Below are 17287 nucleotides of genomic sequence, written 5' to 3' on the forward strand. Positions count from 1 at the left end.
AGGCCAGGGATCAAACCTGCATCCTCATGGATACTATGGCAGCTTCTTAATCCTCTAAGTCATAACAACAACTCCTAATATTCAAGGCACCCTCTTTCCCTATGGAAGGAAGGCAGGCCTTCATCCCACTGGGGAGGCTGCAGACAGCTGGTAAACGGGGCGTCACAAGGGGAGGGAGGTAGGGTGTTCCCCACATCCTCTCTTAAGCTCCCTGAAATATCTGCATGGAAGTGAGAGTCCATGCTTCCTTCCATTCATTGAGCACCTACTATGCACTATGAACTATGTGTAGTAGCTAATTAGATTTGCAAAAATCCTGGTAACAAATGACTATCGTTCCCATTTTACAGCTTAGGAAACAGAAACCGAAGAAGTTAAGCCACTTCTAGTGCAAGGTTGCAGAATCAATCCATGGCTACTGTTCAAGTGTTTTAACCTCAAGCCAACAACAGAACATTACAAATTATCCCACAGGGGAAACAGTGCAGCTTACCACCCAGGAACACAAAGTGAGTCCTTGCCAAAAGGGGAATGGATAAATGATGAGTACCTTAATAGAACCAGCATTCTGGAGTTCCTATAGTGGCTCAGTGGTTAACAAACCTGACTCGTACCCATGAGGACGTGGGTCCAATCCCTGGCTTGCTCAGTGGGTTAAGGATCTGGCGTTGCCGTGAGCTGTGGTGTGTGTCACAGACGCGGCTCGGATTCCACGTTGCTGCGGCTGTGGTGTAGGCCGGCAGCTGTAGCCCCAATTTGACCCCTAGCCTGGGAACCTCCATGTGCTGCAGGTTCGGCCCTAAAAAGACAAAAACAAATGAAAAAAATAGAATCAGCCTTCCATTATCCATGTAACATAATTTTACTTACATTTGACCCTGAAATACCTGCTGGTATTTGCTCACCTGTAAATTATGTTGGAAACATCCCTAGTTCCCAGGGGCCTTGGACCCTGACTCAGTGACCATCCTAACCAGCAAATTCATTGACTTCATTCCAGTTGGAAACTCTGAACTGAACTGTCTTCACTGAGGAGCCAGAGATAAAATGCAATCGCCTTCCCACCAAAGGGTAACGACTATACCTCCAAGGGATGGATACCAATGGGAAGATCCTTCGATACCTAAAAGCAAAGCTTCATAGTTCATAAGGTTTGTGCTAACGTAGTTCCATAATGAGCTATAATGCAGAAGCAATGTACAAATGTACATGCACCGGCCAGCTGATAAAACGTATGGAAAACACCCAGAAATCAAGACTGAAAAACATAATCTACATCCTGAAGAGGCATCCACTGAGTACCCGCCAGGCGCCAGGTATCCTACCTACAAAACCACGAATTCTCACCACAACCTTTCCTATAGAGCACGATTCTTATCTACAGTTAAGAAAAGAGATCTGGCAAGATGAAATGACTAGTAAATGGCCTATTCGGGATTAGAATTCACGTCTGTCTGGTTCTTGTACTTGAGCTTCTTCTCCTGCACCGACAAGCTGTTACACCTGACTGGATCATCATTCATTTTTCCTGAAATGACTTATTCCCCTACACTCACTGGGGAAGCGCCTCTTCATCTTCTCTATGCAGACGTCCTTAGCGTGAATAGAAACCAGTGTTTGTTGGTGCTGGAAGAAATCACCACTTAACATTTCCATGTTATGTGATATGCAGGTTTGTTAGAAATTCTGGAAGCTGGGAAAGAATAGTGCTCAGGCTTTGTCCGCATCAGGGCCCCGAGTTCTCCCAGACAGGTCCCCTGCCCTGTGCCCATGAGACCAGTCTGGCACCTGCAGGCAAACAGCACACCAAGCCACGAATCCCACCCACAGCTCCCCCCAGGAGCTCTGCCTTACCTGGGGCTTGCGGGGGCTACGTCTTCTCCGGGCTCTTGCACAACACCGCTCAGCTCTGGGGACGGGAAGGCGTCTTTGTTGATGTTATTCACCCAGCTTTCCTTTGCCCCATTTTCTCTGTCCTTACTCTGCTCGGCTGACACAGGAAACAGCAAAGACAGGAAGGTTATCTTGCTCTCACCTCCACAACCTACAGCCCTCATAGCAGCTCTTATCACTGAAGTCTGGACCCTGTACTTCAGGCCTTCCCTGAGCACCGAGGCCATCCTGGATGCATCTGAGTACCTGGGATCAGCATTATATCGGCACCAGCAGTCAACACATTCCCACATTGTTAGCTCCCTGCAAATCGAGTCTCCAGAGAGCATAGGCATTCCTTTACATGTGCAGAGACAAGCAATAATCCGACTGCCTCAGGTAAATCTGACCTGAATCGGGGTCAGGACTGAATGTGTGTGGCCAATGGACACTCAGGGCAGGGAGAACTCACTGGGACAAAGGTACCATCATGACCACGTATTTACTGAACAGCCACGATGCGCCCGACTCAGGGCTGGATTCCGGAATACAAAGGGGGAACTAATGCTTCTATTCTGGAATGTTCCTCTCCACTGCCTCCTCCTTCCCCAGTCTCTGCACATCCAAATTCTGTTTTCCTCGATAGCCAGCTCAGAAGCCAGGGCCTTCAAACAAACTCTGGGATCCCTCTTTAAGAAATAATCTCTCATGCCTCTGAACACCCAAGGCCCTTTACCCGTACCGATCGGATAATTAGCATCGACTGAGGGATGACTGAGCGCCAGGTACAGTGCTGGGTCCTTTGCATGCATTGTCCTATGAGGAGGGGACTATTTTCCAAGTTTACAGACCGAGAAATGAAGGTAAAAAGGGTTCTTGAAGCTTGCCTAAGGCCACAGAGCCAGTAAATGCCAGGAATACTCTGATCCGTGTTAAGAGGATGAAGCAGCCTAAAGGCTCCCAGTTTTCAAATACACACACCCACAGGTCTCTTTACATGTAAGTCTAGTTTCTTCAGCTGGGAAAGGGAGTCCCCAGTACTAACCTGTACCCCCTCTAGATTTCCGAAGGTCTGAATGCAAATCAGGCAGGCTTTGAGCAATGCAGAGCACATAATAAGCAGTCGGCCCATATACCTGCCTTACAGGATTGCTACTAAAATTAGAAATAATGGAGACTAAATGCCTATTATATATTAGATGCTGAAGAGGTATTTTCCTCACTGAGTACAGGCTAGAACTAAAAGGGGTTGTTCTTGGGGGTAAAAGTTCACACTAACCAGTGCAGAGTTAATTAGAGAGAAGGCACCCGGTAAATATTTAATGAATTCAACAGAATCCCACAGAAGCCCTCAAAGGCTGTCTTCTCAGCCCCTTAAATGACGTACTTGATTTTTAAAGAAGTACCAGATGTCAAGGTCATTGAATACAGATGCAAATCTCTTTTCGTCACCCTGCTCAGGAGGAAAGGTTCTGAATTTCTAAAGTTAAACCAAAGAGAGAGGAGGTGGTAGGTCCCCTATAAGTCCCAATCGCCAACGCTACTCCAATTCAACATGGCGCCCACGGCTCTGCCTTTGTCCTCCTTCCCCACCTGCGTCCCTAGGTCCTGCCCTCCTCCATCCAAACTGGCAAGAAGAGTCTAACTTAGAGGACTACCCACTGTGCAGGGCGTACCTCTAAATGATTTCCCTCCGCAGATTTCAGTGATGATCCCAACACCCCTTCGCTTCTCCCAAGGAGTCCTTCCCAAACAAATGCTGGCTCTACACGTACCAGCCAAAGCAACTCACCTGCTACCTGGTGCCTCTTCTTTCTCATGGATGCTCTGATGATATCTGCACCGTGGATTTTGTCTCTGTGCCTTTTCGCCTTGGCTTCGTAAAACCACTGGCCACTCATGTTCTTCAGCTGCTGGTCATCCTTAATTTTTTCAGGCAAATGTCTACAAAAGGAAAAAAAGCTTTACTTTGCTAAGAACCCACAGTAAATAAATGAGTTCATTGTGACGCTGCGTCAAGAAATTTGTAAACACTCAGCCAAAATGAAACTCTCCATATTTCAGAAGATCCCACAAACCTTGCAGATGACTAGCCAATGTATGCTCCCCTTTGACCAAAAGGTCAGAGAAGCCAAGGCCAACTTTTAAAAGTTCAAAGATTGAAACCATGATCCTCAGATGACGCCTGAGATTTCTCAAGAGCAAATTCACTTTCTGACCGCAGGCTTGTGTGTCCACCATTCAAATGCAAACACCCCAGGGAAAGAAAGATGACATAGTAAGCTTCCCTAAACCTTGGGTTTCCTTATCTGTAAAAACGGGTTAGTTAACAGTCATCTGCCTCATGGCATTGCTAGGAGGGTTAAATTAGCTAATGCATGTTCACTATCCCCTGCACATGCCTGGCATCCAATAAACACTCAGTGAATAACTGGTGGGGACGTTATCAGGCCATCAGTTCTTGCCATTTCAGTAAAATGATGATCAGAGACTTTCCTGGCATCCTATGGTGGGGAGTGCACGATGTCCCTGGTTCTTAAGCCTGGGGAAGGAAATGAATTCAACAACAAGGCAGGCTGGGATCAGAGAAGACCAAATTTATGTGAGGTGGGGAATGGGAGGCAGGAGGGAATTCCACTTGTGCAGGTACTGTTTTTAAGGGCTCCACAGTCACTCAGGCTCACTTGAAAAGGTAAAACCCAAAGAACAAACCAAGTACCATCCTTCTAAAAAAAAAAATCTCCCTAATTTACACTGGAGGAAAAATACTGTCCTACACAACAAGTCTTTAAACCTTTGCCTCTCTCTATCCATCTCAATAAACAGAGAATTGCCAAATCTGTCTTTTCTTAGTCAGAGACATGTACCTAGAGTAAAGTGGAAAAAGAGCCTTGAGGAGATTTTGAACTCTTGGAAGATAATGTGCTACAAAAATCTAAAAGGGTTTTATGATCTAAGAGGGTTTTATGTCATTCAAGCGAACAGGCACACTTCCTCAAAGCAGCAAGTCTAAGTGTTTTAGCCAGACAACTTGTGGGAATAGTGACCACACCAAGGTGGTGGTGGGGCCATGTGTGAGGGTTGCAAATAGGCATATCCAGGACTGGGGAAGACAGGTGGACAGTTGCCTGGGTGCTGGCAAGTACATTTCTCTCCCTCAAGAGCGCCTGGAGCAATTCTTTCCCAGCTGGAGTCCACCTCTGCTAGAAAGTGCTTGCCTCTCCCAGTTACCCAAGGAGAAGTGACTCTGTCCCAAACACGTCCAGTCACAACCCTTGGACACACAGCCCGTCACCAACTCCTGACACGGACACAGTGTCACCACTTCACGGTTCTGAATCACCAGAGAGGTCATGATTCTTCTTCAACATTTTTAATCATTTCCCACTGCCTAGATTTTCAGCAGAGCAAACAATCCATCCTGGGCTGCTGGTGGAGCTTTTGCCTTCTGTTCCCAGAAGGAACACATTCAAGTCCAATACAAGCCCTTCCAGGAGTACCCACCATGGCGCAGTGGTTAACGAATCTACCTAGGAACCACGAGGTAGTAGGTTCGGTCCCTGGCCTTGCTCAGTGGGTTAAGGATCCGGTGTTGCCGTGAGCTGTGATGTAGGTTGCAGATGTGGCTCAGATCCCGCGTTGCTGTGGCTCTGGTGTCGGCTGGCGGCTACAGCTCTGACTAGACCCCTAACCTGAGAATCTCCATATGCTGTGGGAGCAGCCCAAGAAATGGTAAAAAGACGAAAAAAAAAAAAAAAAAAACAACAACCCTTCCAGCTCTCCTTGACTAGTCAGTGAGCCCCGATGGGCAGGGCCTGTACTCAAAATATCTTTGCTTGGTGTCTGGAATACAGCAGGTGTTTACTCAGCACTTTTGTAATGAAGGAACATCATTTAAGGCTCCTGACCACTGGCTTCAGGCTACCTTTTTAGATTCATTTTCCAGCACTCATTCCCCTGCTCCCCCTGCCAGGACAGCAGCCCTCTCGATGGTCTCCAAACTGCTCTCACGTGACCCCTGTGGAATTAGGCTCTGGCGTCTTCCCAGATGAGGTCCAAATCCCAGTTCCCATCCTTCCTAGATGTCACCATTGGCAGATGACTAAACTTTTCTAAGCTTCCATCACCTTGTTTGTAAAGATGGGGGAAATAAGACCAACTCTGCAGGACTTCTGGAATGATTAAACACGGTGTCCACCTAAAAGTACTTAACAATGCCTGGATCCTGCTAAGAGACCAATAAATGTGAATTCTCCCAGGACATCCTTCTGTCACTTCTCTGTCCAGCATATGGCCCCTCATCCCTCAGACCCATGGGCCACCTTGCCGGGAAGCCCTCCCTGACTCCCAAGGATATGGTGCTCCCAGGTCCTCCTCGACGGCACTTACCACACCGTATTCCAATCATCTACCTGCACACCTGCCTGGCCCCCTAAATCTGCGAATCCTGCAAAGTCCTGGAAGGCGAGGACCACCTCTAAACCACCTTCATGACACTGGCACCTGGCACCGAATTGATACCTAGAAACTGAATAAATCGGTTGATAAATAAAAGCTCAGCAGCCAGCCCTGTGTGAGCCGGCCAAGAGATAAGAGAGTTCCTGCCACTGCTGGGGTTAAGTGAACCACATTCCATCATAACGGTGGTGCCCCCTCTTGATGACACAGACCATCGCGTCTCTTGGCAGATTAGGAAAGAGCATGATGACATACGGCATCAGGGAGTTCCCTTGTGGTGCAGCAGGTTAAGGATCTGGCATAGTCCCTGGAGCAGCCCAGATCGTTGCTGTGGCTCGGGCTCAGTCCCTGTCCCAGGAACTTGCACATGCCGCCAGCACAGTCAGAAAACAAGCAAGCAAGCAAACAACTGTCATCAGCCATCATCTTTGGAAGGAGACCACAAACCCTCATAGCAAAACAACGCTCAACTTCTCTTCATGAGATTATTTGTTTGCTTATTTCTGTCGTTCAACTGAAAGGCACTTCACAAGAGTCCTTGTGCAATTCTTGTCCTGCTCCCGCCTAAACGACTGTCTACAGGCCTTTGGTCCCACGAAGCTTTCAGTGCACAATGAGCATGTACTGTGTGAGTCAAGCTCCCTGAGGCACATGGGCCCTTACAGTAAGGTCCTTAGAGTAAAGAACTGAGGTCGGAGAGCTCCTGCGTGGCTCAGCGCTAACGAACCCGACCAGGAACCATGAGGATGTGGGTTTGATCCCTGGCCTCACTCAGTGGGTTAAGGATCTGGTGTTGCCATGAGCTATGGTATAGGTCACAGATGTGGCTCAGTTCTGGCGTGGCTATGGTTGTGGAGTGGGCCGGCAGCTGCAGCTCCAATTTGACCCCTAGCCTGGGAACTTCCATATGGCACAGGTTCAGTCCTAAAGAGTAAAAAAATGAAAATAAAGAAATCGCAAGTAATGATTAAAAAAAAAAAAAAAAGAACTGAGGTTGGGTTTTTGGCATATTTCTTTTATTTCTTTTTTTTTAATTTTTTTTTATTACTCAAATGAATTTATCACATCTGTAGTTGTATAATGATCATCACAATCCAATTTCACAGGATTTCCATCCCACAACCCAAGCAGGCATATTTCTTTTAAAGCGGCAGATGAATTGGAAATTCTTCCAAATTCAGTAAGTGCTATTTATATATTTCCTGACATGATAATCATTGCGAGGGTTAATCAATTTCTTTTTTTTTAACTTTATTGAAGTGTAGTTGATTTACAATGTTGCATTAATTTCTGCTGTACAGCAAAGTGACTCAGTTATCCATATATATTACTTTTCACATTCGTTTCCATTGTGATTTATCACAGGATAATGAATATAGTTCCCTGAGCTATACAGTAGGACCTTGTTTTTTGTTTTAAATTTTTGGATTGGAGGGAACTTTATTTTTTTAAATTTTCTTTATTCTTTGGCCACACCTATGGCATGCAGAAGCTCCCATGCCAGGGATTGAACCCAAGCCACAGCAGTGGCCATGCTGAATACTTAACTGCTAGGCTACCAGGAATCTCCCTCAATTTCTTTTTCTATTTTAGTCATTGGGAATATTTTATAGATGAATCCTTACGTATGACATCAAAGCCCAAGTTTTGTAAAGATGTAGATTTAAAAAAAAAAGAAGCCACCATCTAGGTGGTGTTACTAAAATTTCCTCTGCACCTAAATATATTATGCTTATGAAATAATTCAGAGAAAGACAAATTCTGTCTGATATCACTTATACGTAGAATCTAAAAAAATAATACATACTCAAGTTGGTGCAAAACAAAAATAGACTCATTGATATAGGAAACGAACTGGTGGTTACCAAAGCAGGGGAGGGGCAAATAAGAGGTGTGGGATTAAGAGATACAAACTATGTAGAAAATAGATAAGCAACAAGCATATATCGCATAGCACAGGGAATTACAGCCATCGTCTTGTAATAACGTTTAACGGAGTCTCATCTGTAAAAATACTGAGTCACAATGCAGTACTCATACGAAACGTATGTAACATGTAAATCGACTATACTTCAATTAGAAATTAAGGGAAAAAAAAGTCTTCTCTACCAGCCCACACTGAGCTCTCATTTTCCTTGAACTCCAATGGTACCAACCAAATTAGCACTTGATTCTCTGGCTGTTGTACCATTTGGTCAAAGTGACAAAAGGGTAACTTCCTTGGCACTCACACTGTATTCCTTATCGTCCTCTCTCTGGGTGCATGCAGTACCTAGAGAGAGCTGAGCATGGAGAAGAGGCTAAAAAACACCCCTGGGCTGCTGGGCAGAAGTGAAGGGAGAAGAAGTGCCCTCAGCCCAGGAAAGACATCATCCCGGCAGCCGGCCAGGCAGAACATGCTGATGACAGCCCACTCCTTCAGCTAATAAAACACAAACCATGGGTTCTGTTCTGGGCCTCATGCTTGGCACTTAACACACATCATCTCATTCAATCCTTACAACTTCACCCTGATGTACAAAGAATTCAGTCAACTGCAAAAGGTGGCCGTCTTGCCTCCTTTAACCAGATTATGGCCTGGTTACAGGCCATCCCTGTTCATTCACTAATTCATGAATCCCCTTGCATATACCAGCCATATGCTTGGAATTGTATAAAAAACTCAGTCTACAGCCCTCACTGCCAGCGTCAACTCCCGGGGTGCAGAGAGGGTGCAAGCAAAGGAAAGCCAGACCCATGGTGCCGCCCTGCATCCCAGGTTCAACATTTTCCGCCCTTGTGCTCACACAGGGCACCCCAGCTTCCAGCTACTGATCACGATTAAGCAGGGCCCAACATCACGGGCAGGACCTGGCTGACACTGTCTACTCAGCGGCGGATCATCGGCAGACTGGCCAGAGAGGTTGAGAAGTCCGTTCTGGGCAAGATGGTTAGATTATGCAATTTGAAGGTACTCTTAGATGTTTGTTTTGAACATGAGAGCTGGCAGGGACCTTAGATGGTTACAAATGGCCTCCCTGGATGCACGAAATGAGGCCCAGAGGGGTTAAGAGGTTTGCACAAGGTCACACAGGGCTGGGACTGGAAGCCAGCCGGACTCCTAGCCAGTGTTCTTTGCCCCATCCTGCCTGAGCGAGCCAAACAGGATTCCGATTTCTAAGATGGCTATCACACGTTACTCATTCTACAAAGGCATTCAACCTTTGATAGAGAATCTGAACATCAACACGCGTGACCATGACATAGGCTGCACAAGCTCCTTACAGTGGAAAATGAAAAGAAAAAAAAAAAAAGTGCATCGCCTGGGTTGCAGACCCATCATTGATTCCCCCACCCCCACCCCGTCTGTGGCGGCTGCACGGTGTGTGAGAAGCACAGACTTTGCAGCTGGATGAGCCAAGGCTTCGATCTTGCAGGGCGCTTGGTCTCTTTGACCCTACTTCCTCATTGTTGGGCCGGTTCAGCCACACTGTTGTGTGGATGAAAGGGGAGCATGTATGGGAAGCTCTGTGTATAATGTAGATCCGGGACAAATGGTTCCTTTCCCCTCTGCTCGGACAGAAAACGCCATCAGAGGTCCTGGAAAGCAGTTCTCCAATGACAACTGCCTTCGTTTAAAAGAAACTAGGTCTGACAGCAGCAGCTGAGAATCCTAAGATGTGGTTGTGGTTGAGACAGTATCAACTGCAAGAACGCCCATCACCCTAGATGTGGTCGTGTGTTTGCGGGGTGGGGGACATGGGGCTGGTGGGGTAGCGACACACAGGGGCAAGGATTTCCTGCTGGCAGAGTGACGCACAGCACAGGAAATACCACTTCTAGAGCGTGTCGTTTTCAAACATAAAAGACTAAAATGACATACACGTATGTATGGCAGTGACTCTTAAAAAGAGAGAGACAGAGGCAGGAGGCAGCGGGGAGGGAGAAAAAGAATCCATCCTGATGTGTGCTTCCCTGCTGGTTTGTGAAATGCCCCCAGCTGGTAGGGAGGGAAGCAAGCTGGGTAGAGATGCGTGGTAGTAACTGGGCCTGGCACTTGTGGCCACAGGTAGGGAGACACCATGAGAGACAGTCACAGTGGCTATGGTGACCTGGAACTGCTTTCTTCTGAGTGAACCCCACACACTCAGCACAGTGGATGGTCCCTTGGGTTCAAACCCATGTTGCAGCACTAACAAGTTGAGTGTTTTGGGAACTGAACCCATCTCCTGTTCGACACGCATGTTCTCCTCCATGCAATCGGGATGGGAGGTGATATAGAGGATAAATCACCTCCAAAGTGTCTGGAAGGAGCCTGGATGTGAACACAAGTCAAAGCACTGGATGAATCAGGAATGGCAAATAGACTGCAGGTTACACCCAGCTCTCGTCAAGAGCCACGCCGAAAAGGATTCTGAGGCAGTGTCTGGTCTCCGTGGGGCAGCAGTGCTATAATCCATTAGTAATGTCCTCACAGCGACAAGGGTTACACGCCAAAGTCCACAGTCAATTAGCATCGGAAATAGCAGTCTGAACTATAGTGGCAGATCTGCCTCTCTAATGATATTTTGCTTCAGCTAACGTTAGAATTTACCTAGCGTGTGTTTCTAAAGTCACATACTAACTTGGAGGGGGACTGGGGCATCATAAAAATCATGTTAGGAAAACAAGGTTGAGATTTTAAACGCAACTGATGGCTTGCTTGATAAATGGTAAATTCCGGGAGGGCGGGGACCATGTTTCAATTACCCTAAAATTCCTTTCCTTTGTCCAGAAGTTCCCCATGCTTAATAAGCACTCAGTCAAATTCCACTGCATTAAACAGTTAGGAGTTTTAAGAGAAATTTCCTCCTAAGGAATCAGACCACTAACCAGAGAATTCTGTCCTTTTTTAGAGGCACTGCCGGAGTGGTGAGTAAGGGAATTAAAATGTATCCATCACCTATTACGTGCTAAGATTAAGAATCTTACTGAAACCTGACTGTAATTCTTTTAGTTTAGCACACGATTATTCCTAGACTCTGAGTTGAGGCTCAGAGAGGTCAAGTAACTTGCTGAATGAACTCTAGTTGATGAGGGGTGAGGACAGGATTCAAACTCACATCAGTTTTGACTCAAGGCCCGTGTGAGGACCTTCACTGTTCTTCTGAAAAAGCAACACCAGTATGCAGCATGGGGAAAAAAGCAAAAGCACTAGACCGAGCACTTTTCCTATCACGGCTTTGGCAGTGACTAGCTGTGTGACCCTGGGCAAGTCACTTCCCCTCTCTGGGCTTTCCCTTCCTTATCTATAAATTGATTAATATGGACCCCCCAAAAATCTTTTCAGAGCTGCCATACTCTAACTCTGATGGAAGAGCCAAAGACAAACAGCTGATGGCTGGTGAAGGGGCTGAAAAGCAAAAACCCATGGAACAGCATTTTCAGAGACCAGAGGCCGAGTCCTGGTTCCACTAGCCCAGGAGCAGAAAGCCTCAGAACTGTCCCAAGTCCCTTTAGTGTTTAGAGCAAAGGGAGCCAGAGCTCCATGCCTCTTGTGTGGAGCAGGCTATGGGTGTGGCCTCTTTCAGGGTCCACAGGCTACAGGCCTCATGCCCATATGTGACCCCTGCACCCAGTCACTCAGTCCTGGACCAGCCTGGGGACATGTGTGCATGAGCCGCTTGGAGCCTAATTAGGAAGGCCCCCAGAATGGCAGCAGTAAACAGGGCTTGACTCACACCAGGTTTTTCCCCACCCCAAGCCTTCTCCCTACCAGTTTGCAAAAGCAGCAGCAAGGGCAGCACCTGCAGCAGCTTCTGGGGCACCCTCAGCAGCAGTGCGTGGAAGGAGAATGTGCAAAGCCACTGCCACAAAAGGACTCAGGGCACTTCTGCTGTGGCTGTAGACTGGCTGGTGCCAGTGGCTACACACTCATACCCATGATAAGGCCCAGCTCCAGGCAGAACTCTGAATTATACATTTTCATCAAAGTCCTGACAGTGCCTAAGAAATGCCTGTGTGCCACTCACACAGAATCACGGAAGCACAGGGAAGACGCAGTAGCCCAGAAACCCAGGGGCCGGAAAATACGAATGGCAGGGAGGACCCATCTCTCTCCATAACCTGGCGAGACAGAGGAAGCAGAACCACAGAGCGCACGCAAGGCCTTGTAAGTCAGAGGAGTCACAGGTCACACTTGCCAATGTCCAGAGTCTCCCTGTCCTGAGGCAGGAAGAGGGGCAGGATCTGGTGCAACCCCAGCTCCAGTGCTTTCTTGCCCAGTCTCTCCATCTTCTGAGAGGCTAAAGGAATTCCCATGTCCCATGATGCTTTAAAAACCAACTAATATTGTCTCTGTGCTGCCCCCTCCCCTTACTCCTAAAATGAGCGTAACAGTCTCGCCTGGCCTGATCTCAAGGGTGCTGGGAGGAATGTAGGAGGATAACATTCACCGACCGTGAATGCGTGAAGGATGGATGCTCCCCAGAGGCTCTGGTGACTGATTGGTATAAATCCTAGCCCTCCACGGGAACTGCTCAAGGCACCCCGCTGCTGAGAATGGGGAGCAGTGCTTGTGGGATGGGGCGTGACAAGTAAGGAGCCCATTCTCGTGATCTCCACCACCTACAGCCCCCTCCTGTCACCATCATAGCCCAGTGTCCCACTTCACCCTAAGACAGCCACCCCCTCTCCAAGGCCAGGACCCAGGATGGCCAGGCCACAGGGATGCTCTCAGGGAGAGGAGATGGAGTTAGTGAACAGGTATGGGAAGGCCAGGATTTAATTCTCACTTCTGACGCCTATGGATGGCATGCGCTTGGTTGAGTCACTTGACCTGTCTCAAGGTCGATTTCCTCACCCATCACGTAGGCATCATCGCATCCCACCCAGCACCCCAACAGCCCAAATACTGTGAGCTCAGATGCAAGAAAGTGTATGTAAGCCTCCTGCAATATACTAAGCACAATCTATGAATTAACAGTAGTACCCATAATCAGATAGTATGGAGTACCTGAAGTGAGTTCCAGCATGTTCTTTTATAAAGTATCTGAGCTCACCTTAGGTCAAAATATGGAAAATAAATATGTGTACAAATAAGTCCATTACTCACAATCCTTGTAAGAACATGGCGTTTGCTCCTTTGGATAACTCCTGGGAGGGAGATTGTGCAGTTCTTACTACCTTACATTCAGGAGGCCTTTCCCTGTCTTCAAAGCCCCAGGTTCAAAGGCAGTAGATGGGAGGGCTTGGACCCCAGCCCACGTCTTCGGCCTGCTGGTCTCAAGCGCGCCCTACCTGGCAGCTGTGACTCAAAGCGGCAGGGATGTTGACATGGAACACTGGGGTTCCTCCCAAAAGAATGCCGTGTCAACGCTGTCACCCCGTCTTGTGAGACACAAATGAACAACTGGCTCAGAACCAATTTCAACTGCTATTGAAACCAACTAACATTTCTGAAAACATGCAAAAAACATGAGTCACTTCTCAATTTATTGTCTTCTAAAAACTTTAGAAATTTAAAAACTAATTTACTACACGATCTTTTTTAAAAAAGCAGATTCAGTAAAAAAAAAAAAAAGGTGGTTATAAACATATATCTAAAGCGGCAGATGGATATGTGTTTGCAAATAGCATTTCAGTTTTAATCCAGCGTTTAATAAATTAAAAGAGTTCAATTAGGTTATTTTGTTTTGTTTTTTGTCTTTTTAGGGTCGCACCCATGGCACATGGAGGTTCCCAGGCCAGGGGTCTCATTGGAGCTGCAGCTGCCAGCCTTCACCACAGCAACACCCCAAGCTGCGACCTACACCACAGCTCACGGCAACGCCGGATCCTTAACCCACTGAGCGAGGCCAGGGATCGAACCCATGACCTCATGGTTCCTACTTGGATGTGTTTCTGCTGCACCATATGGGAGCTCCTCAGTTAGGTTTTTAATCAAGACTATTTCTGGCAGGAGTCCTATGGGATAAATTAAGGGATACCACGGAGGAGAAAGCTCTATCTAAGAAGCAAACCTAAAATTGGAACCCATAAGAGAGGCTCCAAGTCAGAACTACCACTTATGGTTGAGGGTGAAAAAAAGTGTCCCATCTTCTTACAGACCGTCCCTCCTTCCCTCGTGCCCAAGGACCTCTGGGGCCTCTTACCTGACTCTCTCTTCTTCAGCCCTCTTCAGGGCAGCATCCCGCTGCAGAACCTTCATGATGGCTTCTTGCTCCTCCTCCGTCAGGAAGCTTAAGTCGATCATTTTGAAAAGCGAACACAGAAACGACAGGAACCAACCTGGCTTAAAATTCTCAAAGCTGAACAACAGTGACTATGGCCCAGAGGATCCAAAAAAAAAATGCAAAAACTGAAATGAAATGCTGGCGCGTGCAGGTCTGCAGCAGAAGTCTTCTTTTCTTTGGCTAGGCCAAGGTTTGAGGTGGCTGAGAGCAAAATCCTAAGTGCCCTTCGCCTAGAGAAAGTGGTGGTCTGCGGGATGATGTGAAGAAGAGTCTCTCGGGATGCTGCATTACTTGCCAGACAGGTCTCTTATGCCTACAGCGGCATTCCTACGTGCACCTCCTCTCTGGACCAGTCAGAGACTCAGCTTAGTTTCCTTCCGTCCGTCAGAAACTCGATGAGAGGCAACAGCATCCGAGTATCACCTACCTGGGGGAATCATAAGACAATAAATACCTGAGAGCAAGAGGCGGTTCCTGCAAGCACTGCTCATCATTGTAAGATTTAAAACCTGTCTGGGGAGTGTGGGGGGACACGACCATGGGAGATGGCCTCTGAGATCAGGGAAACCAGTTCCGCCAGCTTTCAGAGTGAATAGAAAGTGGGTCCTGAAACTCCATCCCAGACGGTTAAGACGGAAAGTGCACAAAAACACCTGTCAAGGTTTAACGACCCACAAAGGGAAGGGATGGCAGCAAGAAGGAGGTGGTTCTCTCCGAAGACTCATGGAACACGGGGCTCGAAGGTCACGCTAAAGGTCAGTAAGACCAGGGAGCTCTTACTCCGCTGTCAAGTGACTACAGGTGGTAACTTAGAGATAAAAATCCACCAACGCTCACGTCTTCAGGTGTAGGGATGTCTCCCTAGGGTGCATCCGGGCCCTGTACTGACAGCAGAATTAGGACTAGGTAGTCATCACTCTCCGCTCAGTCCCACTTCGAACTTTCGCTGGACCTGGAGCAACTCACCAGGCTTGTCTCCCTTCATTTCCGAGAAGAAAGAGCATTTGTTTACTTGTGTGTGTATATAATCTGGGGGAAAGGAAGAGGCAGAATTTCCAGACACCTCGCCATTCAATGTGAGCATTTCTGTGTAGAACTACAGGCAAGAATCCTATTTTCTCTGAGGCATTTTATTTTATTATTTTTTTGTCTTTTCTAGGGCTGCACCTGCGGCACATGGAGGTTCCCAGGCTAGGAGTCTAACCGGAGCTATAGACACCGGCCTACACCACAGCCACAGCAATGAGGGATCTGAGCTTCGTGTGCAACCTACACCACAGCTCAGGGCAATGCCAGATCCTTAACCCACTGAGCGAGGCCAGGGATCAAACCCACAACCTCATGGTTCCTAGTCAGATTCGTTAACCACTGAGCCACAACAGCAACTTCTCTCTGAGGCATTTTAAACCCACAGGCAGTGAGAAGAAGGTGAGACTGACAGAATGCCACAGCCAGGCCAACGTCAGAGGTTACCTCCTCCAGGATCGGGGCCCTTTAACAAGCACAGTACTGCATGTACATCGGACACTCAAAAACATGGGTTCTGTAAATTTTAAAGCAGCCCTACTTAATAAAAATACAGTGTGCACAGTGTGTACTGTACTAGCAGTTTTTATGAAAAAGAATCCTTTGCTCTTTGTCAAAACAGAATTGCTGGGAAGTAGTCCCAACGCCACCTGCGACCCACAAACCATCAGGCAAGTTACCTGCCACTCTGAGGCTCAGGGTTCTCGTTTGTACTCACCTGACACTAGGACATCCCGCACAGGTTAGGTTGTAAGAATTAAATGAACTGATGAATGAAAACCAGCACTTATCTCGCCGCCTGTACCAAGCGTAGCTACTAAAAATATATTCTAGCTTCCTTTCTGAGCTCACACTTGTGTTCCATCTAGCTGAGTAAGAGTGTTCTGGTCATACATTTCCCTTTCATCTCTTCTGATCCCTTCCATGAAGTTTGCTCTTCATAGACAGGAACACTGGTGACCTTCATTTTATCTTCTTGTAGCTCTTTGCATATTGCCCACAGTGACTACTTAATATTAAGACAACTTCACACACTCATTTTAAAAATTTGCATGCACTTGCGTCTGTTACCGCCTGTTTGTCTCAAAACGACTCATCGTTGGAGATGAAAGTTACCGCCTCCAGGAAGCCTTCCCTCCCCTCCACAGCCAGAGTGAGATGCTGTAGTAGACTGGATTATTCCTAACTCCTCCCTCCCTCCCTGGAATCGAACTACACAGTCAGGCTGCCTCTAGAGGCAGCAAGGCATTTCACCCCTACCTTCCAGATGGTGGGTATGGCCGGTGACTTAACTTTGGCCAATGGAATGTTATCAGTGTGATGCAAGCACAGGCTATGGATGGGCTTGTGTGGCTTGGCTTAGCGTCTTATACTCCAACCACAGGCCACAAGCAGAGCTGGCCCCAGGTAGCCACTGCCTCTCCAGTCTGGGTCCCAGAAAAAGAGATACAAGGACAGACCAGAACCTGACCCACCTGGAGCAGGGCCACCTTGGCTGACCTGTTAAGTCTTGAAGCAAGAAATCAGTATTTGCTGTTGGAAGCCATGGAGGCCTGAGTTTGTCATACAACAAACACTTTAGAGCAGACCTTGACTTGCACACTTTCTCCTCCAGGTACATATCTCCACTGCTCGAATTATCTGTCTGCTCTCCATCTCTCCCATCGGAGTCCCTCGATGTGAATAAATAAGTGAACAAGTAAATGACCAAGTGAATCTAATCCCAAGAGACAACTTCA

At 47.3% G+C, this 17287-nt stretch overlaps 1 protein-coding gene across 27 annotated transcripts in view; it reads right to left on the minus strand.

Moving 5' to 3' along the window:
• The window catches only part of SYTL2 (synaptotagmin like 2), a 72916-nt gene extending 58057 nt beyond the window's left edge, over nt 1-14859 (minus strand). For 26 of the 27 annotated variants that reach the window (XR_002335561.2, XR_014814814.1, XR_014814812.1 and 23 more), the window contains exons 1-3: nt 14442-14859; nt 3665-3816; nt 1855-1990 (exon numbers count right to left, since the gene is read on the minus strand). Coding sequence is in view for 23 of the 27 variants with exons in the window: in XM_084975524.1 (XP_084831650.1) it covers nt 1855-1990; nt 3665-3816; nt 14442-14542 (389 nt within the window). In the remaining 4 variants the exon portion in view is untranslated. The remainder of the gene's footprint in view (nt 1-1854; nt 1991-3664; nt 3817-14441) is intronic. The other variant, XM_021062594.2, reaches the window with a different exon arrangement.
• Between the last annotated feature and the right edge of the window lie 2428 nt (nt 14860-17287).

This window comes from Sus scrofa, chromosome 9, assembly GCF_054392235.1.
Source record: "Sus scrofa isolate SSC_HxYL_T2T_F1_AM1 chromosome 9, Sscrofa_HxYL_maternal_Yorkshire_Landrace_v2.0, whole genome shotgun sequence".
NCBI lineage: Eukaryota > Metazoa > Chordata > Mammalia > Artiodactyla > Suidae > Sus > Sus scrofa.